Genomic DNA, 26,628 nt, shown 5'->3' with positions numbered 1-26,628 from the left:
GAATTTCTTAAATCACAGAGCGTTTGATGATGAGCCATTTAGAAGTATTTTGAGTCCAGAAGATCAGACATTCATGTCGTTATTATGAGCAAATTGATGTAGTGCTATGGGAAGCTCTCTGCCCTGAGGACAAGTCACTGGACTCAGCTACAAATTTTACTTGCACATTTGGATGATACATGCACAAAAAATATCAATATTATATGTGAAAGCTTAGCTTCTCTTGCAGCTTATTAACCTTAGAGACCAATATTATATGTGAAAGCTTTACTTTTCTTGTAGCAACACTATGTATATTAATTTAAAAAATTAACTTTTCCTGTTTGTGTATCGGTGCTACTTAACAGTGATGTTGCTATTAGCTGACTACATCATGTGTCCTATGGTCTCAATATCCGCTGTCATCAGCTGGAGGGATCACGTGGCATGAGCTATGACTGGCTTACAAAAGCGCATTGCAATCTCAATTACAATGGTTCGGAAAGTAACATGCAGTGTTTGGTGGAATTCGAATTTATACTTTCGTAACATGAAAATATGCAGTGTACATGTTGCTGCACATCAAAAATCTTTCCAAGAGGAGTTTCCTACCTTGAGTTTTGTTTTCTAAAGTTACGGGAAATTCTATGCCCGTGTATAAAAACATAACATTAAGGATTGATAAGTTTTACAGTTCTGAGGGAAAATATACTGTCACTTAATTACATGGAAAAACTGTGTTTTGATGCAGGAGAAGGTGTATTTTTAACCGGGAAAAATCCAAGAATTTTTTTCCTTGTCTATGTATACACCCTGGTAAAATATTGTACGTAAAATAGTACATGAAGCAAACTCCAACTGCAGTTGTTGCTGAGTAGATTGAGTCACATGGTAGTTCCTGCTGTTAGTTCAAATCACAGATAGTAGAGGATTGTTGGTTTTCAAAGAAATTGTAAAAAGGTAGGTCAGGAAAAATCAAGAGGCAAACACCACAAGCTCAGTAACCTTGTTGTAATACCTATATTGACTCAGAGTGACAGCAGTTATCCCAGGCCCTCATAAATTCACCAGGGGAAGAAAATTAAATAATGCATTTATCAGTAGAAGCAACAGTAAGATTTATTGTGTGAGGTAGATAGCGTCACATCTTGCAGAAGTCTGTTTATGTTTAAGAAGCTTGGAATTCCTAAACTAATTGCCCAGTACATTTACTCCTTAATGTTCTTTGCTGATAATAATGAAAGTCAGTTACAGCTGAACTGTGATCTGCATCATCAAAATACAAGACACAAAAATAATTTTCATGTACACTTTCCTCCTTGCTTAGGGAGTAGAGTGAAGTTATGCACTCAACAAGATCCCAACATAAACAAACAAAATGTGAATCCCTGACAGTTAAAAAAAAAATACATGTAACATTGGCCAATTTTTCTATAATTTTTTTCTAATTTTTTTGCAATTTCTACTTCATATCTGAAAATTAATCTATTGAATGGAAGGAGTTGCCATTCAGAAATTCTTTTAATTTGTTATGAAATACTGGTTGGCTATCTGTCACACTTTTAATGCTATTTGGTAAGTGATCAAAGATTTTTGTGACAACATAATCCAACCCCTTCTGTGCCAAAGTCAGATTTAACCCAGAATAGAGAAGATCATCCTTTCTTCTAGTGTTGTTGCTATGTAATTTGCTATTATTTTTGGATTGGAATGAGTTATTAATAACAAATTTTGTTAGTGAATACACGTATCCTTAAGTAAATGTCACACACTTTCATGCAATGAACACTTTTCATCTTATTGATGAATTAAGCCAAAATATAATGCCATATGAAAGTAATGAAAGAAAGTGGGCATAGTAGGCTAACTTACTGATACGTTTATCACCAAAATTTGCAATGACCCTAATAGCATAAGTAGCTGAACCTAATTGTTTCAGCAGATCATCAATGTGTTTCTTCCAATTGAATTTCTCATCAATGCACACACCCAGAAATTTTGAATAATCTGCCTTAGCAACAGGCTTCTATTCAATGTCTATATTATCAATGGTGTTATGCCACTTTTTTTGTACAGAACTTTATATACTATTCTGGGTTAAATCTGACTTTGAATTATGCTGTCATAAAAGCTTTGGTCACTTACCAAATAGCATTGAAAGTCTGACAGGTAGCCAACCAGCATTTAACAACAAATTAAAAGAATTTCTGAATGGCAACTCCTTCCATTCAGTAGATGAATTTTTAGATATGAAGTACAAATTGCAAAAAAATTATAGAAAATTTATAGAAAACTTAGCCAATGAGATGTATTTAATTTCCTTTTAAACTGGCATGGATACACATTTTGTTGGTTTAAGTAAGATGGGATCTTGTTGAAAGAAATTGCACCAGAGTGCATAACTTCATGCTGCTCCCTAAGGAAGGAAGGAAACTGTATGTGAAAATTATTTTTGTGTCTTGTACTTTGATTATGCAAATCACAGCAGCTTTACTGTATGATTAAATGATGATGGCGTCCTCTTGGGTAAAATATTCCGGAGGTAAAATAGTCCCCCATTCGGATCTCCGGGCGGGGACTACTCAAGAGGACGTCGTTATCAGGAGAAAGAAAACTGGCATTCTACGGATCGGAGCGTGGAATGTCAGATCCCTTAATCGGGCAGGTAGGTTAGAAAATTTGAAAAGGGAAATGGATATGTTAAAGTTAGATATAGTGGGAATTAGTGAAGTTCGGTGGCAGGAGGAACAAGACTTTTGGTCAGGTGATTACAGGGTTATAAATACAAAATCAAATAGGGGTAATGCAGGAGTAGGTTTAATAATGAATAAAAAAAATAGGAGTGTGGGTTAGCTACTACAAACAGCATAGTGAACGCATTATTGTGGCCAAGATAGACACAAAGCCCATGCCTACTACAGTAGTACAAGTTTATATGCCAACTAGCTCTGCAGATGATGAAGAAATTGATGAAATGTATGACGAGATAAAAGAAATTATTCAGGTAGTGAAGGGAGACGAAAATTTAATAGTCATGGGTGACTGGAATTCGTCAGTAGGAAAAGGGAGAGAAGGAAACATAGTAGGTGAATATGGATTGGGGGGAAGAAATGAAAGAGGAAGCCGCCTTGTAGAATTTTGCACAGAGCATAACTTAATCATAGCTAACACTTGGTTTAAGAATCATAAAAGAAGGTTGTATACCTGGAAGAATCCTGGAGATACTAATAGGTATCAGATAGATTATATAATGGTAAGACAGAGATTTAGGAACCAGGTTTTAAATTGTAAGACATTTCCAGGGGCAGATGTGGATTCTGACCACAATCTATTGGTTATGAACTGCAGATTGAAACTGAAGAAACTGCAAAAAGGTGGGAAATTAAGGAGATGGGACCTAGATAAACTGAAAGAACCAAAGGTTGTAGAGAGTTTCAGGGAGAGCATAAGGGAACAATTGACAGGAATGGGGGAAAGAAATACAGTAGAAGAAGAATGGGTAGTTCTGAGGGATGAAGTAGTGAAGGCAGCAGAGGATCAAGTAGGTAAAAAGACGAGGGCTAATAGAAATCCTTGGGTAACAGAAGAAATATTGAATTTAATTGATGAAAGGAGAAAATACAAAAATGCAGTAAATGAAGCAGGCAAAAGGGAATACAAACGTCTCAAAAATGAGATCGACAGAAAGTGCAAAATGGCTAAGCAGGGATGGCTAGAGGACAAATGTAAGGATGTAGAGGCTTGTCTCACTAGGGGTAAGATAGATACTGCTTACAGGAAAATTAAAGAGACCTTTGGAGAGAAGAGAACCACTTGTATGAATATCAAGAGCTCAGATGGCAACCCAGTTCTAAGCAAAGAAGGGAAAGCAGAAAGGTGGAAGGAGTATATAGAGGGTCTATACAAGGGCGATGTACTTGAGGACAATATTATGGAAATGGAAGAGGATGTAGATGAAGATGAAATGGGAGATAAGATACTGCGTGAAGAGTTTGACAGAGCACTGAAAGACCTGAGTCGAAACAAGGCCCCAGGAGTAGACAACATTCCATTAGAACTACTGATGGCCTTGGGAGAACCAGTCATGACAAAACTCTACCATCTGGTGAGCAAGATGTATGAAACAGGCGAAATACCCACAGACTTCAAGAAGAATATAATAATTCCAATCCCAAAGAAATCAGGTGTTGACAGATGTGAAAATTACCGAACTGTCAGTTTAATAAGTCACAGCTGCAAAATACTAACCCGAATTCTTTACAGACGAATGGAAAAACTGGTAGAAGCGGACCTCGGGGAAGATCAGTTTGGATTCCGTAGCAATGTTGGAACACGTGAGGCAATACTAACCTTACGACTTATCTTAGAAGAAAGATTAAGAAAAGGCAAACCTAAGTTTCTAGCATTTGTAGACTTAGAGAAAGCTTTTGACAACGTTAACTGGAATACTCTCTTTCAAATTCTGAAAGTGGCAGGGGTAAAATACAGGGAGCGAAAGGCTATTTACAATTTGTACAGAAACCAGATGGCAGTTATAAGAGTCGAGGGGCATGAAAGGGAAGCAGTGGTTGGGAAAGGAGTGAGGCAGGGTTGTAGCCTCTCCCCGATGTTATTCAATCTGTATATTGAGCAAGCAGTAAAGGAAACAAAAGAAAAATTCGGAGTAGGTATTAAAATTCATGGAGAAGAAGTAAAAACTTTGAGGTTCGCCGATGACATTGTAATTCTGTCAGAGACAGCAAAAGACTTGCAAGAGCAGTTAAACGGAATGGACAGTGTCTTGAAAGGAGGATATAAGATGAACATCAACAAAAGCAAAACGAGGATAATGGAATGTAGTCAAATTAAATCGGGTGATGCTGAGGGGATTAGATTAGGAAATGAGACACTTACAGTAGTAAAGGAGTTTTGCTATTTGGGGAGCAAAATAACTGATGATGGTCGAAGTAGAGAGGATATAAAATGTAGACTGGCAATGGCAAGGAAATCGTTTCTGAAGAAGAGAAATTTGTTAACATCGAGTATAGATTTAAGTGTCAGGAAGTCGTTTCTGAAAGTATTTGTATGGAGTGTAGCCATGTATGGAAGTGAAACATGGACGATAACTAGTGTGGACAAGAAGAGAATAGAAGCTTTCGAAATGTGGTGCTACAGAAGAATGCTGAAGATAAGGTGGGTAGATCACGTAACTAATGAGGAGGTATTGAATAGGATTGGGGAGAAGAGAAGTTTGTGGCACAACTTGACTAGAAGAAGGGATCGGTTGGTAGGACATGTATTGAGGCATCAAGGGATCACCAATTTAGCATTGGAGGGCAGCGTGGAGGGTAAAAATCGTAGAGGGAGACCAAGAGCTAAATACACTGAACAGATTCAGAAGGATGTAGGCTGCAGTAGGTACTGGGAGATGAAGAAGCTTGCACAGGATAGAGTAGCATGGAGAGCTGCATCAAACCAGTCTCAGGACTGAAGACCACAACAACAACAACACAACAGTTCAGTTGTAACTGATTTTCATTATTATCAAACAATGGAAAATCCAGGATAGAATGTAACAATATTATGAAAAGGAAAGTGGCTACTCACCATATAGCAGAGACACTGAGTCGCAGAAAGGCACAACGAAAAGACTGTCACAAATAAAGCTTTCGGCCATTAAGGCCATTGTCAACACACACACACACACACACACACACACACACACACAATGGTTCAAATGGCTCTGAGCACTATGGGACTTAACATCTGAGGTCATCAGTCCCATAGAACTTAGAACTACTTAAACCTAACTAACCTAAGGACATCACACACATCCATGCCCGAGGCAGGATTTGAACCTGCGACCGTAGCGGTCATGCGGTTCCAGACTGAGTCGCCTAGAACCGCTCAGCCACACCGGCCGGCGCACACACACACACACACACACAACTCACACACACACACACACACACACACAAACACAACTCACACACACGACTGCAGTCTCATTGTGAGTAGCAGCGCCAGTGCATGATGGGAGTGGTGACTGGTTGGGGGTACAGTGGTGGCTGGGGCAGGGAGGGTGAGGGATAGTATGGTGGGGGTGGCGGACAGTGAAGTGCTGCAGGTTAGATAGAGAGGTGGGAAGGGAGGGGGAGAATTAGCAAAGAAGGAGGAAATCCTTCCACCATTAGGCCCAGTCTTTTTATTTCCTCCTTTTCTGCTTCTTCCCCCCCCCCTCGACCTCTTCCCAGACAACTGTCTAACCTGCAGCACTTCACTGTCCTCCACCCCACCATACTATCCCTCACCCTCCCTGTCCCCAGCCTCCTCCTTACCCCCACGCAGTGGCCACTCCCATCATGCACTGGTGCTGCTGCACACAATGTGGTTTCAGTTGCCTGATATTGCAGTTGTGTGTGAGCTGCGTTTGCATATGTGTGTGTGTGTGTGTGTGTGTGTGTGTGTGTGTGTGTGCGTGCGTGCGTGCGTGTGTGTGTATGTATGTCTCTTGTCTATCATTGACGAAGGCCTTAATGGCCAAAAGCTTTATTTGTGACAGTCTTTTTGTTGTGCCTGTCCGAGTCTTAGCATCTCCGCTATATGGTGAGTAGCAACTTTCCTTCTCATAATTTCATTATTATCTTTAATAATTTTATTATTATCAGGTGATTGAGGGTGGGCTCCAGCTATTATTCAGATTACACACTTTTGTTCAATGAATACTTTTCTCTTGGTGATGAATTACCCCAAAATATGATGCCATATGAAAGCAGTGAATACAAGGAGCCCTAGTAGGCTAATTTACTGCTATGTTTATCAAATATTTGCAATAACCCTAATAGCATAAGTAGCTGGACCTAAATGTTTCATCAGATCATCAATGTGTTTCTTCCAATTCAATTTCTCATCAATGCGCGCATATACAGACACACACACAATTTGAATATTCTGCCTTAGCAACAGACTTCTATTCAAAGTGTATATTTACAATGGCATCATTCCATTTACTTTACAGAACTGTATATATTGTGTTTTCTGAAAATTTAGTGAGAGTCCATCTTTATTTTTCCAATTTTTTCAAATAATTTTCTATCAGACTCTTCCAGAAAATCTACATGTAAATCCACACAAACAAGAATTTGCTTCCCTCTGTCTAACAGATAGTACAAAAAAGAATCCAAGTTTTTCAGAAATAGCTGAAAAGTTCCAAATATAGACCTATACAGAGCTACAATCAGAAAAGTTTATTTAGTTTACGCTCACAGTGTGACAGTTTGCCTTCTTTTATTTCTTCATTTGTTGTCCTCGGTGTTGATGTACTGGCTGCTACACTGGCTGAAAAATGGGTTGTGGAAGTACAGCTACTGTCTGCTGTAAATGATGTAGCCAACAGATGCACAGTTGTGTTTCACAGTCTTTTACTTTCACTGTTGCCCCCCCCCCCCCCCCCCCCCAATATTACACAGTTATATGGCCAGTGCACCATTGTTTAACTTTAGATAAGCCTCATTAATAGATTACAGGCAAACATCCACACACTGCTGTAATAGTTAACTGATGGACATCTATAAGCAGTAAAAGCCCAACCACATAGTTCACAATCTCTAAAATAAATTGAACAGACACTGACATTGCTTTAACACATGGCCTATTGGTGTAACACTTATTTGTCTGTTAAGTTGGTACATTGTTGTCATTCTAACCAACATAGGTTCCTCATTTGAAACTCTATCTTGGACTGATTGTCTCATGCCAAAATTGGGGTCCTTATATATCCTCACAATAATAGGTACTGAAACTACACATTGTTTGAAGTTAAATTTACAGATGTTACAATCAAAACTTGCCTCATTAAATTAACTGAGTACATTGAAATATTCCACCTTTTTTAACAGTTTCTTCTACTACAGGGGTTAAGACAAATTATTTGTTTAAATCATGAAATCAACAAATATTATTATGCAAACAATACTTTTGACAAAACTGTTAATTACTATGGAATTAATTAAGATCTGGTTTCGCTAACATGATTCCGACCAGAGCTAAATAGATACTTTTAAAATACTAACCTTTTGTCTTCCAAATGTTTATAATTAGTTCAGAATTTATGTTTGTTTATACGTCAACAATGGAATTAAGTTACAAAACAATTATTGATTTCACCCTATAACAAAAGATACTAACTAAGAATGGTCAAAATAAATTAGAAAATCAATTATATACCGGTACATAAAATTTATCACTAAATTAGATCTGCTGTTATATTCTTTAAAACTGAGGGCCAATCTTTCTCTTTTATGAAAATGTATATGACACTCGTGTATGTTAATGTTAATTAGTTAAAAGTGAAAAAATGAGTTTAATGGAGGCGGATGGCAAAACAAGAGAGGAAGTAAAAATATCCCAGCTTGCTTCATCACAACAGGCATGTGCTTCAGTATGTTTCTCTACACAGAAATTTTTAGTTTCTAAATTTTTCACACTATGATAAATTTTAACATGTATGGCAGCTTCTCACCTCTCCATAGTGTCTCTACTTACAGGTGCTGAAAGCTTATATCCACCTACATTTACTTTTTCCGTATCTGTGACAATACAATGTTCACACAGGCATAGTACACTGTTCAACCCTCAATTTCTAAATCTTCCAAACAAACAAGAAGCTTGTCTACTTTGCCTTTTAATCTTCTGTTATTCAGATGCACTGTACTAATATTATTTTTCACTGTAGTTTTATGAGAATCTTGTGATATTTTAACATCTCTAGTACCTGGCTGTCTGAGTTTCTCACCCTAGGATGCCTAAGGGGCGGTTTGTTGAACCCACAATTTTTTATGTCCCCTGCTTTTGCCCAAGTAACTTTCATACTACATATTCCCTTTGAGTTATTGTTTGTTGGTTATTTTATGAAATGTTAGTGTCAATATATGGGTCCAACAACCCCCCCCCTCCCCCTTAGGCTTCCATACAATAGAAATTTCCCTTAGTAGGACTTCGTATTTCTCATCTCTACAACAATGCAAGTTAATTTCTTGTTGGTTGGTATTCTTGATATTCATAACAATCGGTTTACTTTCAGAGGTAGTGAGTGTTGATGTCAGTCAGCTGTTATTTATCTTGTAAACTAGCAGTGAATAAAAGTGCAGTTCACTAATCTAATCTAATGAATGGAGCATTCTGATTGGCTCCGACTGAATTTATTTTGTGTAATGTAATATCTTGTACAGACATCTTTTATTAACCAACACATTCCACATCATTACGAAGTGTCATATTCATGATCTATGGAACAAGTATTAATCTAATCTAATCTAATCTACTATTGCAGTTCACTACTGTTCACACCCAGACTTAGAAATGACTAAAAGAATATGTGACTAGTCTTTAGAAAGAGTTCTGAATGAAATTTTAGATGAAGATTCTGACTCGGGGAGTGAAAGTGAATATGAGCATGGTGTTATGGAGTATGATTCAGATCTGGAAAGTGATGTGGATGTTAGAGAAGATGAAGATAGCGCAGCTTCAGGCAGTGACCATCAGGATGTTATTTTGCCCAAGTCTGGAAGAAGGTATGTAATCACACAGCCTAGAATTCCTCGGATGTCTGTTGCTAATATAGTAAGAGAGCAGGCAGGAGTAACTCCAGCTGGTGTTTGCCATTCACCTGGAGAAGCGTTGAAGTTACTTCTTACGCCTGACATCATGGATGTTATAGTAAAACATTCAAATGAAGAGGCAGTTAGGCAAAATGTTACTTTGACTAATGAGAAAGAATTATATGCTTTTATAGGAATCCTGATACTTATGGGGACAAATAAGGACAATTCTGCCAGTGTACACGATCTTTGCTCAGACCTAATGGGTCGGCCAGTTCACAAGGGTATAACGGCAAGAGAACATTTCAAGGAACTTATTGCAATCATAAGGTTTGATGACAAAAGTACCCGCCAGCTAAGAAAGGAAGCAGACAAGTTCACAGCAATCCATGATGTTTTCAACAAAGTGGATGATAGATTTCCACTACTGTATAAACCAGGGGACCACGTCACCATTGATGAGATGCTCAGCTTGTTTAGAGGGCGCTGCCCCTTCAAAGTATTTATGAAGGATAAATTGGGCAAGTATGGCATCCTTATATGAATTATGTCCGATGCAGTTGACAGATACGTCTTGAATATGGAACCCTATGCAGGTAATGTTCAGAATTCGTTGAAAGAAGAAAACGGGGTTCCGCAGCTGTTGTCAGACGTCTAGGAGCACCTGTGAAAAATACTGGTTGAAATATTACTACAGACCGATACTACACATCGGTCGATTTGGCGGAAGAGTTATACCAAGACTACAAAGTTACTACGGTAGGAACTCTCCAGGCAAACAGGTAGCATATTCCAGACATAATGAAGAACACATTAAATCGAGAGGTATATTCATCAATGTTCTTGTTCACAGACCCATCAACGGGTATGCCTCCAGTAACTTTGTTGTCCTACATAGTAAAAACGAAACCAAGTAAAAATTTACTAATGTTGCCAACAAAGCACCAAGATAAAGGTACTGTTGGAGGAGAGAAGAAAAAAACTGAGATAAATGCATGTTATAATTCCACTAATGGTGGAATTGATACCATTGATCAAATAGCGTGTATGTACACCTGCGAGAGGGGAACAAAGAGATGGCCTCTATCTGTATTTTACTCTCTCATCAACATTTGTGCTATCAATGCAACCACCCTATTCATCCAGAAATATCCAAGATGGAATGAAAAGAAACAAACAAATGGAAACTTTATCTTCTGCAAGCAGGGATGGAACTAGTGAAATTGCAGGTAGAAGAAAGAAGTGCCAATGCAAGAGGGTTATCTAACCGAATTGTTTAATCAATGGAGACTATTCTACAAAAGAAAATAAAAAAAGTGACAACAGAAGCACATCAGCCTCTTTCAGGGAAAGGTCGGTGCCATATTTGTGTAAGAGAAGCTAAAACAAAGAAGCAGAAGTACAACAATCTAAGTAAACAAAACAGTATTGTGGGCAGTGTCATAAACATGTGTGTAACACACATTCAGAAAAAATTGTGAAGTGTGTCTCTTGCCTTGAAGTTGAGGACTCAGAGTAGTCTATTGTATATGAACACATCTGTATTTTGTATTGTAATATGTCAATTTTTTATTCACCCAATCCAATATTTCTACCAATTAACAACATTTATAAACCGATGCCTTAGTTAAAATACATAAACCATTTTGAAAGTTGTAATTTTTCGTCAGTAAACATATTTAATACCTATGGGCTCTCGAACTCCCCCTTAGGCATCCAAGTTAGAAAAAAGACTTGGGCGTCTTAGGGTTAAGTTTAATTTCATTCAATGATGAATCTGGCTCCCCCGTTGGAGGTTTGAGTCCTCCCTTGGGCATGGGCGTGTGTGTTGTTCTTAGTGTAAGTTATTTTAAGTTTGATTAAGTAGTGTGTAAACCTAAGGACTGGTGACCTCAGCAGTTTGGTCCCATAAGACCTTACCACAAATTTCCATTTCCAATTATGAATCATTGAACATTGATCCTAGTCTAAAAAAGATGTACACCCACAAGTTTCAGTGCCCTCCCATAAATATCTTGCTATTTTCGTGACCAATTTACCCTTCCCTTTCATATTGAGATGCAGGCCATGCCTTGTGAAGTCCCATCTACCAATAGCATCACCAGGAATCAAACTTATGCATGACAAAGTAGCTGCCCACAGCAGCTGATCTAATTCCATATTGACCCCCAGACAGAGCTGTTTGATTGGGGCCAATCATACTGCATGAAAGTGGGAACCAAGCCAACATGTGTACGGGTCATTGCAGAGGCAATTTTTGACACATCACACTCAGTATTGTAGCATTGATCCCTATCAATACTGTTTCCTGCTGCACTCACTGTCACAAAATGATCCTGGTTTGTAAAACCATTGCACAATGATCCTACATCCTCTGTCTCGTAGCTAAGACATGCACTAAGCTTGAAAAAGCTTATGACTCGGTACCTGTCATCTAATTTTTCCTGCAAGATCCGGCCCACATCTCTTCCTTGGCTACTACTTAACAGTGCAACAACTTTCTACTTTTTTTGAAGCAGTTGGTTTCCTGCCAAAAGTCTGTTAATTATTATCTACACTTACATCCACTTGAGCCTCTTCCTTAGAAGGCAAATCTATTGTTTGTGACAATGATGAAACTGTCAGATATCAGTGCAGTTCTATTTCTGTGGCCCCTGTCCCTTGCTATCACATCCTAACAGTCTTCATCCTTCTTCCGTCTTAACCTAATCAGTTCCTCCCTAGCACTAACCAGTTCAGCCTTAATGGCTTTAATCTTCCCTTCCTTTTCAGCTATTTTCCTCTCCCTTGAACATACTTTGCAATACCAGGGAAGAGATCCAATTACTTCCCAATTCCCATGCCAGCACATCCTTCCTCCCCCCCCCCACCCCCCCCCACCCCGTGTCGCAAGGTAACCATCTGTCACAACAACTAAATAGAACCCAGAACTGACTTTCCTACAGCTGCTCAAACACTTCTCACTCATGGTTGTTTACACTCTATTTACAAAATTTATCTTGACAATAACAGTAGTATTGTGAATGTCTATGAAGCCTGGCAGTGAACAAAAACACAGTGAGCCATTGGGCGAGGTTGCACAAACCTGTCCAATCTCTCACATATCGGATGGCTGCACACAGCTGTGATTCATGTAATGTTGGAACGTTTGGACACTCTCATTTGATGTGATCAACGGATCATAATCGAACACCTCGCTGCTCAACTGGACATCTCTGTTGGTACTGCTGGCACACTCGTCCACCAGTTGGGATACTCAAAGGTGTGTGCCCACTGGGTTCCTTACTCCCTAAGAGAAGAACATAAAGGGCAACGAAGGTCCATCTCTGAGGAATTACTTGCGTTTTATGAGGCTGATCCTGACCATTTTTTGACTACCATCGTCACAGGCTATGAACATGAGCTCATCACCTCAAACCAGAAACTAAACGGCAATCCATGGAATGGTAGCACATCACTTCTGCTGTGAAGAAAGTATTCAAAGCTGCACCCTTAGCCAGTAAAGTCATGGCGACGGTCTTTGTGATTCTGAAGGTTAATATTCTGTTTGACGTCCACACTTAAGGTGCAATGATCAACTTGAAGTGTATTGTGCTACTCTCAGGAAACTGAAGGGATGACTTCAGTATATTCTTCACCACAAAAATGCTAAATCCTTAAATAACACAAGGCCTCACATAATCTGTGCATTGTATTGTTCTTCCTCATCCACCCCACAGCCCAGATCTTGCACCTTCCGACTTACATCTGTTTGGTCCAATGAAGAATGCACTCCTTTCCAACGTCGACCAGTAAATAAGGCCCTCCCAGCTAGGTGGTGTCAGGTGGTCAGTTCACAAAATGTCCGACAGATGGCGCTGGACAGCAAAACGTCAGTGACTGCGCATTACAATCGTGTATAAAGGAGCTGTAATGAGAGAGAAAATCAGACGCACCAGCAGTCGCAGCATGTTGACGTTACCTGAAAAGGCGCTTTTATACCTGAAAAGGCGCTTTTAGTGAAGCTGTATTATCAGACTGGGGAATGTGCTAGTTCAGCGTTGCAGTCCTATCGCCATAGGAAGGGGATTCGAACAGGTAAAGGTCCGTTGACAAATGCAGATGTGGCGAGAATGATTTCAAAGTTCGAAGCCACGGGTTGTTTAGACCCCGTAGTGGCCGACTGAGCACAAGGCTGCTGCTGAGACCGTTCAGGAAGAAATGGAGACTGTAGCGTGTTCGTATATGGATGGGGAAGTCAGCGCTCGTGCAGTCGCACGTCGCACCGGCATTCCATACACTACTGTTTGGTTGGCACTTAGGCATACCCTCTGATGCTATCCGTACAAAATCCATCGACATCATGAACTGTTACCTGGCGATTTAGTGAAGCGGAGGGCATTTGTGGTGTGGGCATTTCAAAAGATGGCGGAAGATGACGATTGGTTGAGCAATGTGTTGTGGACCAATGAAGCTCATTCCACGCTCCGAGGGTCTGTCAATGCCCACAACTGCAGAATTTGGGGTACTGAAAATCCTAGAACTGTCCTGGAAACTCCATTGCACGACGAGAAAGTCACAGTATGGGTTGAATTTACCACATCTACCATTATCGGGCCTTTTTTCTTTGAGGAAATCCGTGGTTCTGGTTTTGTAACTGCTACCGTGACGGGTGAGAGGTACGCCAATATCTTACAAAATCGCATCATCCCCAGCCTGACTAATAAATGCCCGCTGGAACGTACGATGTTTATGCAGGATGGTGCTCCACCCCATATTGCTAGACGCGTGAAAGATCTCTTGCACCCGTCGTTTGGTGATGATCGTGTGCTCAGCCGCTACTTTCATCATACTTGGCCTCCTAGGTCCCCAGACCTCAGTCCTTGCAATTATTGGCTTTGGGGTTACCTGAAGTCGCAAGTGTATCGTGATCGACTGACATCCCTAGGGATGCTGAAAGACAACATCCGATGCCTATGCCTCACCATGACTCCGGACATGCTTTACAGTGCTGTTCACAACATTATTCCTCGACTACAGCTATTGTTGAGAAATGATGGTGGACATATTGAGCATTTCCTGTAAAGAACATCATCTTTGCTTTATCTTACTTTGTTATGCTAATTATTGCTATTCTGATCAGATGAAGCGCCATCTGTCGGACATTTTTTGAACTTTTGTATTTTTTTGGTTCTAATAAAACCCCATGTCATTCCAAGCATGTGTGTCAATTTGTACGTCTCTATCTATATTATTCTGTTTTCAAATTTATACTGACATTTTGATCACCCAGTATATATTTCTGTGTGTGTGTGTGTGTGTGTGTGTGTGTGTGTGTGTGTGTGTTTGTGTGTTTTCACATCTTTCATGCCTTCAGAAAAGAAAAGAGTTGCTCCTTGTAGAAGTTATTTCTTTTGTGCCATGCCTAGCTAGCACTGAGATGGGGAATCCCAGTTCTGAATAATAAGTTGTCTCACGCTACGTTATTTTTGAACTTGTGGCCCTTACATAGTCACAGTGAGGGATTTGTCACCTGTGATACTAGCAGGTCTGACATTTAAGGTCAACTGTTTGGAACAAAACACTTGCACAGGGAGTAAAACAGCTTATAGTCACTATGAAACTTGCTAGCTTCTTAGTATTTACAATGAACAGGTGAAGAATATGCCAATGTCTGTATTATTTAGCTTGCTAAAATTGTAATATTAGGCCTGTTTGTTATAAGCATCGTAAGGTGCTATCAAATTATGTATCATCAAATTGGACTCCATCTTGGATTTCTACAAAACTGTGTATCATGCAAAAATGCTTTGACTACTGATATCTGTGATCAGGTTGAAGGTCTATAGCTCTAGTTAAAATTCGGTTCTTGTTTGAAAGAATACCAGAAATGCATTAAATCATTCTTCTTGCTCATGCAAATCGATGCCTATAAACTCGTTGTTGTACTGTTAAGTTGTGATTCAGGTATGATCTTAAAAGGTGTCTAGATAAGGCGAAGGCTTCATCAACAATTAATACAAATGGCATTAGTTTTCCATTTGTCTCATTAGGTAGTGTTCTCAGGTCAGGTAAATCAGTTTGCTCCAATTCCAACCTCCTGTTAAATAATGTACATTTAAATAGATTTGAATCAATGGAACCACCGTATGCCCCTAATTCAGTGCTAGTAAAACAACAGTTTGTGTCCCAAATTGCCATTAAAATAAGAAAAAAGTAATTCTGTTACCTGTAGTGTAGGGAACTGCTTTTATCAGGCTTTGATATTTCAGTATGTTTGTCACTGACAGCCCCAATCACACTAGGAAAATTAGTGCACCTATAAAACTCTTCTGAAATTTTTTTGGCATATACATAGTCATTAAACTGTCCCATAAACAGCAAAGCAAAGTGAGTTCTATGGCATTTAGTTTGTGTGGGTTGGATACATTCAGGGGCAAACTTGATTGATTTATGACTCCCTACCCTTCCCCTTGACCCATTGTTTTGCTAATTGATTCAGGACCCCTGGGGATTGATTTATGACTCCCTGGGATAATCTGTCCTTCTGAAAAACCCTAATCCTTTCCCCTTGCTCTCGTCCACTACCACCTTTCTGGGAAATCCCCAACCCTTCGCCAGTACAAGCACACTTTTGATATTGATTTAATTGACTGATTAATTAATTCTCTCCTGGGAAATTCCCAAGCCCTTCCCTCCCCCCCCCCCTCCCAACTCAGAAAAAAACTGGCAGGAAAATCACTCAGTCTGTGCAGAGATGATGTTGGTGTGGGAGGTGCAAGTGTTACCCTGTCCAGCATCTACATGTCCTAATTACATAATTACACTGTTGCTGATTGAAGGTGTTGTCATGTTGGAAAATTTTCACATTTGTGCTCACCTTAACATGCTGGATACGACTGAGCTAGGGCACAATGCCACCACCAGAGGATGTTCCACCCATCACCCCCTCACTCCACACTCTTCACAGAAAAAAATTGTAGGGAAAGGTCGCTCAGCTGTCAATGTTGAAAGACATAGGACACCATCGCTCATCCCCTCCCCTCGGGAAACCCAGCACCATTTCTGACATCAAATTAAATAACTAATTAATTTCTCTGAAGAGCCAAAGGAACTTGTACACCTGCCTAATATCGTGTAGGGCCCCTGAAAGCACGCAGGAGTGCCACAACGTGACATGGCATGGGCTCCACTAATGTCTGAAGTAGTGCTGGAGGAATTGACACCATGGATCCTGCAAGGCTGTCCAAATATCCGTAAGAGTACAAGGGGGTGGAGATCTCTTCTGATCATCAGGTTGCGAGGCATCCAAGATGTTCTCAATAATGTTCATGTCTTGGGAGTTTGATGGCCAGCAGAAGTGTTTCAACTCAGAAGAGCGTTCCTGGAACCATTCTATAGGAATTCTGGACATGCCGGTGTTGACGGGCCCAGGCGATGTGTAAGGCTTTGTGTCATGCAGTCACCAGGGGAGCATGAATGGGCCTTTGGGCTCTGAAAGCTCATATTGATGATGTTTCGTTGAATGGCTGACACACTGACACTTGTTGATAGCCCAGCATTGAAATCTGCAGCAATTTGCGGAAAGGGTGCAGTTCTATCCTGTTGAACGATTCTCTTCAGTCATCATTGGTCTCGTTCTTGCAGGATCTTTTTCTTGCCACAGTGATGTTGGTGATTTCATGTTTTACCAGATTCCTGATTTTCACGGTCCACCTATGAAATGGCCGTATCGGAAAATCCCCATTTCATTGCTATGTCGGAGATGCTGTGTCCCATGGATTCGTGCACCAACTATAAAACCACGTTCAAACTCACTTAACTCTTGATGACCTGACATTGTAGCAGCAGTAACTGATCTAACAACTGCACCAGACACTTTTTGTCGTACATAGGCGTTGCTGACTGTGGCGCCGTTTTCTGTCTGTTTACATATATGTGTGTTTGAATACTCATGATTATACCAGTTTCTTTGGCGCTTCGGTGTAATTTGATCAAAACTTTGTGGTATGTCCTCATGGGTTTTTACTTAGGTCAAAATCCTTTACATTAGAACATTACCTCAATTGGGATTCGATCTGTCAGTCCCTCACTGCTTCCTCCCCCTTTCTGGAAATACTGACACACTTCTGATTGATAGACTCGATCCTAATCCTTACCGATCATGCTAAACCATCTGGCAAAACCAAAGGTCTTACAACAATCATTGAGAATCATGCATGTCCCACATATGGCTTACGACGGCACTTTTTTCCGATTGTGGAAGAAAAAACACACATTACGTGCAAGATCGCACATTAAGGGTACCTGGTAGGCCGGCTCGACCCAGAGTGACACCGATCGCGTTTTTGCATGTGTACTGCACCACACCACATGTGCAGGGTCGCCTGCAACCCTTTGAGTCCTGGACATTGGGTGAGAGGGCCTGCAAAACTTTATCTACCTGAGGAGTACATGACACGGGATGTCAGCTTCCTTTCTAATTTGATACCAGGCTCACTTCATCTCCCTCTCTCTGTCTCAAGTGGTTACTCCCTGTTTATGTGGAACGATGTGTACAAACACACACAGACCAAGATCTAATCCCCATTACTCCTCCCTCCAGTCCTCCCCTTGCCCCTCATGCACACCTGTCACTGGTAATTGGTGCATCCCTTTGTTCTCACATTTCCACTGTTATGCAACAAGAATATTCGTGAAGAAGTAAGTAGCATCTGTCATGTGCTACACTGACACTTCCCTTGTCCTGAACAAAGCAGCAGGTACATGAGCTTTTTCCAGCTTTCTGAAAATGCTGGGCTGAGGAGGATGTCTTGGAAATATTTCCTCACTCTGTCAGACTGATTGACTAATTAATTAAATGGATACCCTCTGCATGGGACAGTTTCTCCTTGCATCCTATTGGTGTATGCTAGGTATGTTATGTTTGGCGGGATTCGGTCTTGCAACCACCTGGCTTCCTAACCTTCTGTCCCCCCCCCCCCTCCCCCCCTCCTATTGCTAGATACTGGCAAAGCTACATCGTTTGTCGTTTGGTAGGAAGTCCATTACGTTGGAGGTAGCTGAGAATTTCAGATTTCAGCTCAGTTGCATGCTATGTCTTTAAACAACCTGTGGAGACATTGGACTAATGGGTGGGCTCTCAGTTCCACTATTGGAAACAATAAATTGACCAGTACGGAATTTGATGTTTCGTCTGGAAGTGATGCTGTATAAAATGTTTGTTGAAGATTCAAATTTCAGCATGGATTTATACCATCACTGTTGTGGAATTTCTGACCATTCCAAATCTGCCAGTTTAGTTTTATAAAGCACTATAGAATTCCTAAGTTTGTTCACGCAGCTAGACCAGTATGAAGCAGGAGGAGGACAGAGACTACCGTGTGATGGGATAGTAATAACAACAAATACCACTACAAGACAGAGTGCACCACAATGTATTGAGATGCACTAAACCACAATACTAGTAGTTACCACAGCTAGATGCTTGAGATCGTTGAAAACACTTGTACATCCAGTCCATTCACCTCCCAGGTGTCCACATGCAGTGCACCTGTACCCTCACCCACCGTCATGACTGCAACCACTGTTGTGGATGTAATGCCTGCCAGAGTGCAGCACCCTGGCAATGGAGGGCACCCAGGGATGTTGGAGTGCAATATACTTCAGTACATCGATTTGGGGTGTATTTTCAGGGGCCTATTAAACGAATAGTGAAACATTTGGAGATGGTTCAAATGGCTCTGAGCACTATGCGACTTAACTTCTGAGGTCATCAGTCGCCTAGAACTTAGAACTAATTAAACCTAACTAACCTAAGGACATCACACACATCCATGCCCGAGGCAGGATTCGAACCTGCAACCGTAGTGGTCACTCGGTTCCAGAGTGTAGCGCCTAGAACTGCATGCCCACTCCGGCCGGCAAATGTTTGGATATCGCACAACTGTGCTGTATCGAGTCTAACCACATTTTAAGTTCCTCCTGCTAAGCACCACACCCGTTCAACACTTTGAAGGAGGATCACCCTGAGTCGGATCTGATGCTGCTGGCAAAAATGAGTTTGTTACAAAAAAAAAAAGAGGAACCTGTGAGAGGCTCATACAAAGATTTTGTCTGTTACATGTGTGAGAAACAGTGATTTAATGACACGTAATAAACTTGTGTATGTTCAGATTTTAAAACATCTGTGTCGAAGCTGAATTTTAAAAAGAGTATCATGTTATGTAGAAACATAATATAGGCTTGAACGCAAAGCATGCTTAATTCCAAGTCTACAGTAGTCTTCTATTTGCCATTTCAGTACACCAGCAGTGTATAACTAAATAACCACTATTAATCTATAATCATTCAGCTTCATCTGCATGCAGGATGTCTGTGAATAAGGCGATGCTGTTGGAGGCTAGGAGGAATAGTAGCAGTGCCGTAATTCTAGCAGTGAATTTGAGCAGTGGTAATGAATGTATTGTGCAAAGCATGGTCATGGATGCTGATGTTCATGATTTAGTTACCACTATTTCAAAGCTATTAAAGGGGAATAGTGACTGCACGACTCTGCTTTCATGTTGTGTCTAGGAATCCTGCATACTCAGTTCGCTAGAAAAACAAACACCTGGTATTAATGAGGTTTATTACAACAAGACAAGTAGAAATACTTAACTTTTATCTGAAAATTCTTGTAATCCCTTCTATATGATCATCCACAACTGCAGTTACACAGATATGTTGCGAGCAAAGGGCAACATAAAAAATAATCAGCCTTCTTCAGAATAGACAAACACAAGTAACAGTTCTGGTCCTAGCAACAGCTACTAACAAGAGTCTGTCAACTGAAATGGAGTGACTGCTGATAAATGTGCTATGTAGAGATTGCTAATAAAGAAGCTATGGTGCATTGGCTAACAATGTGGCAAACATAGAAGCTGCTATCGAAGTGGGCTGCCATCTGTTGGGCGAGGTGCTTCTGTTGTCTTTGCCTAGGGGCTGCTGCTGTCGCGTTGTCGTCCTGGAGGGAGGTCGGTCAGCATGTGATTGGCTGAACTCTTCTCACAGCCTTCTCTTTTATGTCGTTCCCAAGTGGCATGCCAGCGCTGACTTTATGCCTTAACAATTCAAGAACACTTATGTTACAACAATTAGCCTTGAGGACTATGGATTCAATGGCAAAAGAGAAAGTTACTGCTTACAACACGTTTGAGTAGGTGAAATCATGAAATGTGCTCTTGGATATTGATATGAAAGAGCTTAAGAGTCATCATCACTTGAATGCTCTTGAATACTACACGTTCCCTACTCAGCTTATGCCATTAATATGTGCTATGTCACACTGGGTCAATTTGCTACATTGCATGTTTAAAAGATATGAACTAATTTCAAAGTATGAGTCCTGCTTTAAGCACTATGAATCGAATGCGTGATGCCAGATTGATGGACCACCATCACATAACATGTGTTGTGTTGGATGTATAGCTGAAATGATCAATAATAAATCATGTCTGTCCCATAGTCATAACAGTCAAGCAAGATGCTACTACTTATTTAAATAACCTATTGTTTTACTTCATGCATTCTATGATGATGAATGTAGACAGTTCATACTTAAACAAATTGCATACACAGAAGATATTTGTATAATAAGCATTGCATTGCAGAGTTCTTTCAAGGACAGAAAGTGCACCAAAATATGGAGGAGTATAGCGTGGTTACTATGGAATTAACTGGTATCTGCTATGAAGAAATGGTGATGTTGCTTCGATTATTCGACCGTCATCTACGTGAATTGGGAAGAGAAGGTCGCATGGGTGCAATCTTCAAGTATGTTGCTATTCAAGAACTGGAATTCTACAGGTGCCCTGCTCTCCTGACTCAAAAAGATGTGTGAAATAGTATGGTTGAATCTTCTTATGAAAATGTAAAATTACTTTTAAGTTGGATGAGAAATAAATGATTTTTTTACCTCGTAATCTGTGTATGATTTATCTTCAAACTGTTTCCACTTTGATAGTATAGTTTTGCCTAGATACCACATCTGTGGTTTTCTTCAAACACAGGAGATAATTTTAGACCTGGTTGCTGTATGTCATTGGAAGTAGACATGGTCAAGTGCTCAGCACATGCAGCACAATATGCGAAATCCCATGCAACCATTCTATATATTTTATTATCTTCCATGTTAAACTTCTCCTTCATGTTCAAAACCATTGTCATTTGTGTCCTGCACATCATTTATGTACACAATGCAATATGGGATAGGTTTTTTGTAAATAACAAAAAAGACATATGATAGTGAATTTTTTCATTTATTCGGTTGACAGAGATACAATTTGATTTTTCAGATACAGTTCAGTTCTTGATGTGCAAAACAGTTCTTAGTATTACAGTTTTGTTTGTTAGATTACATTTCAGTTTTTGATGTACACTTCAGTTCCTGAGATACAATTTGACTCTGATATTTCAGTGAAGAGATACTTTTAACTTACACGCTATTACTAATGACTAGAAAAAAAGCACCTCTCAACTGTGACAGTGGTTGAAAATATTTTTATGATTTTCGAGTAGCACTGGATGAGAATATCTTACAAATTTTTATAATCAACACTAAAAACTATTGCAGAGATACATTTGTACTACAACTAAATTCCACATTCCCAGTAGGTTGAACAATAATTCTGATGGACTGTGAACTTTCACTTTCGCTTACGCCATAGTCCCGCAGCGATCGCAGGGTCAGCGTGGTTACAACGGATTTGGCAGTGTTAGGGTTAGGGATGGCCGGATGCCCTTCCTGCCACCACCCCGTACCCCCAGGATGGAATCAGTGTACCCTAACTGTCTTCGTCTAGTGTAAATCGTGAAATAGTGCGGACTTGTTTCAAAAGTCTGTGACATATGTAACTGAGGCGGAACGTGACGACCAGCCTGGCATTCACCTAGTGGGATGTGGAACTGCCTAAAAACCACATCCAGGCTGGCCGGCACACTGTCCCTCATCGTTAATCCGCTGGGCAGATTCAATCCGGGGCCGGTGCACCTACCCAAGTCCAGGAAGCAGCGCGTGAACGCACTCGGCTACCCTGGTGGGTATCTCATGGACTGTGAACTATATACACTTAAAAACTAATCAGTCTTTGACAGCTAGCAAAAGGTGAAAAACTTACAAACTATTCTATTTACATAATTCACATGGTGCTTAGGTACAGGGTGATCAAAAATTCAGTATAAATTTGAAAACTGGATAAATCACGGAATAATGTAGATAGAGAGGTATAAATTTACACACATGCTTGGAATGACATGGGGTTTTATTAGAGCCAAAAAAATGCAAAAGTTCAAAAAATGTCCAACAGATGGCACTTCATCTGATCAGAATAGCAATAATTAGCATAACAAAGTAGAACAAAGCAAAGATGATGTTCTGCTCAATATGTCCACCATCATTCCTCAACAATAGCTGTAGTCGAGGAATAATGTTGTGAACAGCACTGTAAAGCATGTCTGGAGTTATGGTGAGGCATTGGTGTCGGATGTTGTCTTTCAGCATCCCTAGAGATGTCGGTCGATTACGATACACTTGCGACTTCAGGTAATCCCAAAGCCAATAATCGCACTGACTGAAGTCTGGGGATCTGGGAGGCCAAGCATGATGAAAGTGGCGGCTGAGTACACAATCATCACCAAACAACGCGGAGATCTTTCACGCGTCTAGCAATATGGGGTGGTTCTAATAAAACCCCATGTCATTCCAAGCACGGGTGTCAATTTTTACCTCTCTACCTACATTATTCCGTGGTTTATTAAGTTTTCAAATTTATACTGACTTTTTGATCACTTGGTATATTCACATGTGTGTACACAGCACATATACACCACATATGTATAAATAAACATTCAGGTGACTTATATTTGTTTATGCTGTTTTACTTATTTTAAACTTTTGTTACTTTTTTCACAGCACACACACACACACACACACACACACACAGATGCAAACTCCCTCGCTCATTCTCTGTCTAACTCAGTCCCTGACTCCTTCTCTCACTGAAAGTGAACAGTGTGAGTACAAGCATGGGTGTCAATTTTTACCTCTCTATCTACATTATTCTGTGGTTTATTAAGTTTTCAAATTTATACTGACTTTTTGATCACTTGGTATATTCACATGTGTGTACACAGCACATATACACCACATATGTATAAATAAACATTCAGATGACTTATATTTGTTTATGCTGTTTTACTTATTTTAAACTTTTGTTACTTTTTTCACAGCACACACACACAGATGCAAACTCCCTCGCTCATTCTCTGTCTAACTCAGTCCCCGACTCCTTCTCTCACTGCAAGTGAACAGTGTGAGTACAAGCGAGTTTCAATCCCCATACCACAAATGATCCTGTTATTGTCATGAGGCTACAGGCTGATTGAAACTGCAACACAGGATACACCTTGTGTCCCCTTGATCGAATACTAGTTTGCCACAAAGCGTTTGGTGACTGCAGTGCAGCACCAAGAACAGTGCTGTACAGGCATTGCAAATAGTCTCTGATAGGAAGGCTTTCAATGCACACTCTTAGTCTGGCTCTGAGCGGCACCTTCCAGTGTGCAATACAAATACATTCTTGATCTCGGACTTACAAACTCCACAGCCGGCATTCCATTCACCTCGCCTTTCATAAGGCTGATAACCTTCTTGTTCTGTGGAACAATATCATAAGGATTATCGGACATGTGAGGATGAGTAAAATTTATTAGAATGGTGCCTCATTACTTCATATAGATTGCAGTTCTTCACCCAAAAGGTGAAGCTATTTGTATCCATATAAAGTAATTTAGGATCTGCAAAATGAGTTTTCGCAAACTCATAATGAAGGCAATACATGTGGAGATTGGATAAGTCTAGTATGCACATTCCCACGTAAATATGCTTCACAAACTCTATTGCAATCTTCGCCATCTCCACAGCAACAAACTTCTCACTAAAATGATGACCCACTTAAAATTTGGTTTGGTATTGCATTTTCTTAGGCCATAATGTCCATCCCTTTCAGTCATAATCAAAATTTCACGCCGCTCCCTTAAATTTCCATTCTTTTGCCAAAAATGGAATTATTCATTAACTTAAAAAATCTTTCTCAAAATCATACATTGCGGAACCTCTCTGTCTCATGTTCAACCAGGAGGACTGCGTGAAGGAGATAGCCTGGATGATTCTAACCAGCTCCACTCCTAAGCTGAGACACTGGTGGCTATTAGGATAATGAATAATACATCTCTGGTTATTCCCTAGCGTTGTCATCAGTTTTGAGGTGGAGTCTCCTCGAGGAACTAGTTGCTCTGGACACAGCAGCAAGTCGGCGTGCACATCATGCAAACTAATAGGGTATGTGTGTTCTGCCTCAACCACATGCCTCACATGAGAATCAGCTGCCATACAACCACAGATTTTCCCACATAATCCCCTGGATTCATCTTTGAGCACACATCGGTACTCGCCAATCGGCAGTGATTGTTGTATGGCAATCCCATGTAAGTTATTTACATCCAGGACCATGATATAACTCGAATCAAGGGCTGCGCTGAACCTGAGGGTTATTTTCCTTGTCATGCCTGTGGACATATGGGCAAAGTCCCCCACGGGTACCTCGCTTAAAGAAAAGAAGCATGTCGGGATCAGTCAATAAATGGATACTGCACTTCATTCTTGAGCATTGTGTCTCAAGACAACACAGGTGCCATTTAATAAAAGGTGGGATTCAGAGAATATGTAGTCATGCATCGAAATTTTTCGAAAACATACGCAACGACAAGCATTTCTTTGTACATGTAAAGCAGTGCGTTCTCTCCTAAAGTGGAAATGCTGAATTCCTGCCAGTCGTTCACGGCATGCTTATACTCTGCGTCCATTATGTATCGCCTGTAAGGTTGCTGCAGAATGCAGTTATATCGGGTAGCCTGGTTTCATTGAGTTTTGCCATACTATCCAGATACTTGTATGGAAAAACTGCCTTCCTAGTCTCAAGTTTAAACTTTTCCTCATCAGGAAATGCAGCTCGAGTGATGTGCATATCCTCTCAAGGTAAGGTTTCAACGAATTTCTAGAGTGGTGCCTGCATAAAACGTAGCATGTCAAGGAAGCGGAGCGTAATTCTCGGCTTCACTCGTTTGGAAAATGATATATATTTCTCAATGCTCTCATGCAGGAAACTGACCTGATTTTTCTCCAAGCTGAAATCAGCGAAGTGCTCAACAAAAAAAATTAGCGCCATACCCGCTTATATTATGGGTGAAAACGGGTACGTGCCTTGGTAAATGATGCTTCAAATTGCACATATTGTGAGTTGCACCAGATAACGCTCCCATATAATGACAGGAGCGAGGAGTCATTCAAAGTTTGCGTACATGACGAAGTGGAGTAGCTTCTGATGGTGAGCATTCTTAAACTAAACTTCATGTATTTGTTTTCCTCTGTAGGCATGTACATATACCGTTGCCCTGGAAGCGCAATCTACTACATGCTTCGCTAAATAGGCACTGAGGCATCTTAAGCAAAAATGCTCTTCACATTTATGTTTACTCATCTGAGAGGCGAGAAGGTGAGCAATGTCTTTGACCCAAACATAATGATAATTACCTTTCTCATTAAAGAATAAGAGCTTGTTTACATTCATCTTATTCTCAATGGCAAATTCTGAGAAATGGAGGTGGCCGACGTTTATAGCTTGTTCTGCTGATCTGACTTACATTTCTCCAGGCCATAAACATGAACGGATATTCCGGTATTCTGAGCCTCAAATTTAGTCATGTCCTGGAGTTCAAATGGAGAAATCAATACCATCAAACTTACAACATTTATGAATGTCACGGAGTCTACCTTATCTGGATTCTGTATATTTCTTTCGCAAGCCAGGATTTACCATGCAAAAAAACCTGGTCTTTTTCATATTTGACATTAATGCATGCCATCTTGTCTGCTATATCTTTAGGGAGCTTGATATAGCTAGACCCTCCATTTACCACATCATACACATGTGTATGGATGTCGGTGTAGCATTCAGCTGAGTGCTTTAGCTGACCCTCTAACTTCCAGCTCAGA

General features: G+C 40.3%; 1 protein-coding gene across 1 annotated transcript in view; it reads left to right on the top strand.

Annotated features, from left to right (window-relative positions):
• The window catches only part of LOC126204149 (dynein regulatory complex subunit 5), a 139,626-nt gene that overhangs the window by 101,348 nt on the left and 11,650 nt on the right, over window positions 1-26,628 (top strand). The window contains exons 9-10 of the mRNA XM_049938558.1: window positions 9,374-9,901; window positions 10,411-10,602. Of these exons, the coding sequence (XP_049794515.1) occupies window positions 9,374-9,901; window positions 10,411-10,602 (720 nt within the window). The remainder of the gene's footprint in view (window positions 1-9,373; window positions 9,902-10,410; window positions 10,603-26,628) is intronic.

The sequence above is a fragment of the Schistocerca nitens genome, chromosome 9 (genome assembly GCF_023898315.1).
Source record: "Schistocerca nitens isolate TAMUIC-IGC-003100 chromosome 9, iqSchNite1.1, whole genome shotgun sequence".
NCBI lineage: Eukaryota > Metazoa > Arthropoda > Insecta > Orthoptera > Acrididae > Schistocerca > Schistocerca nitens.
This window is presented reverse-complemented; position numbering and strand designations above follow the sequence as displayed.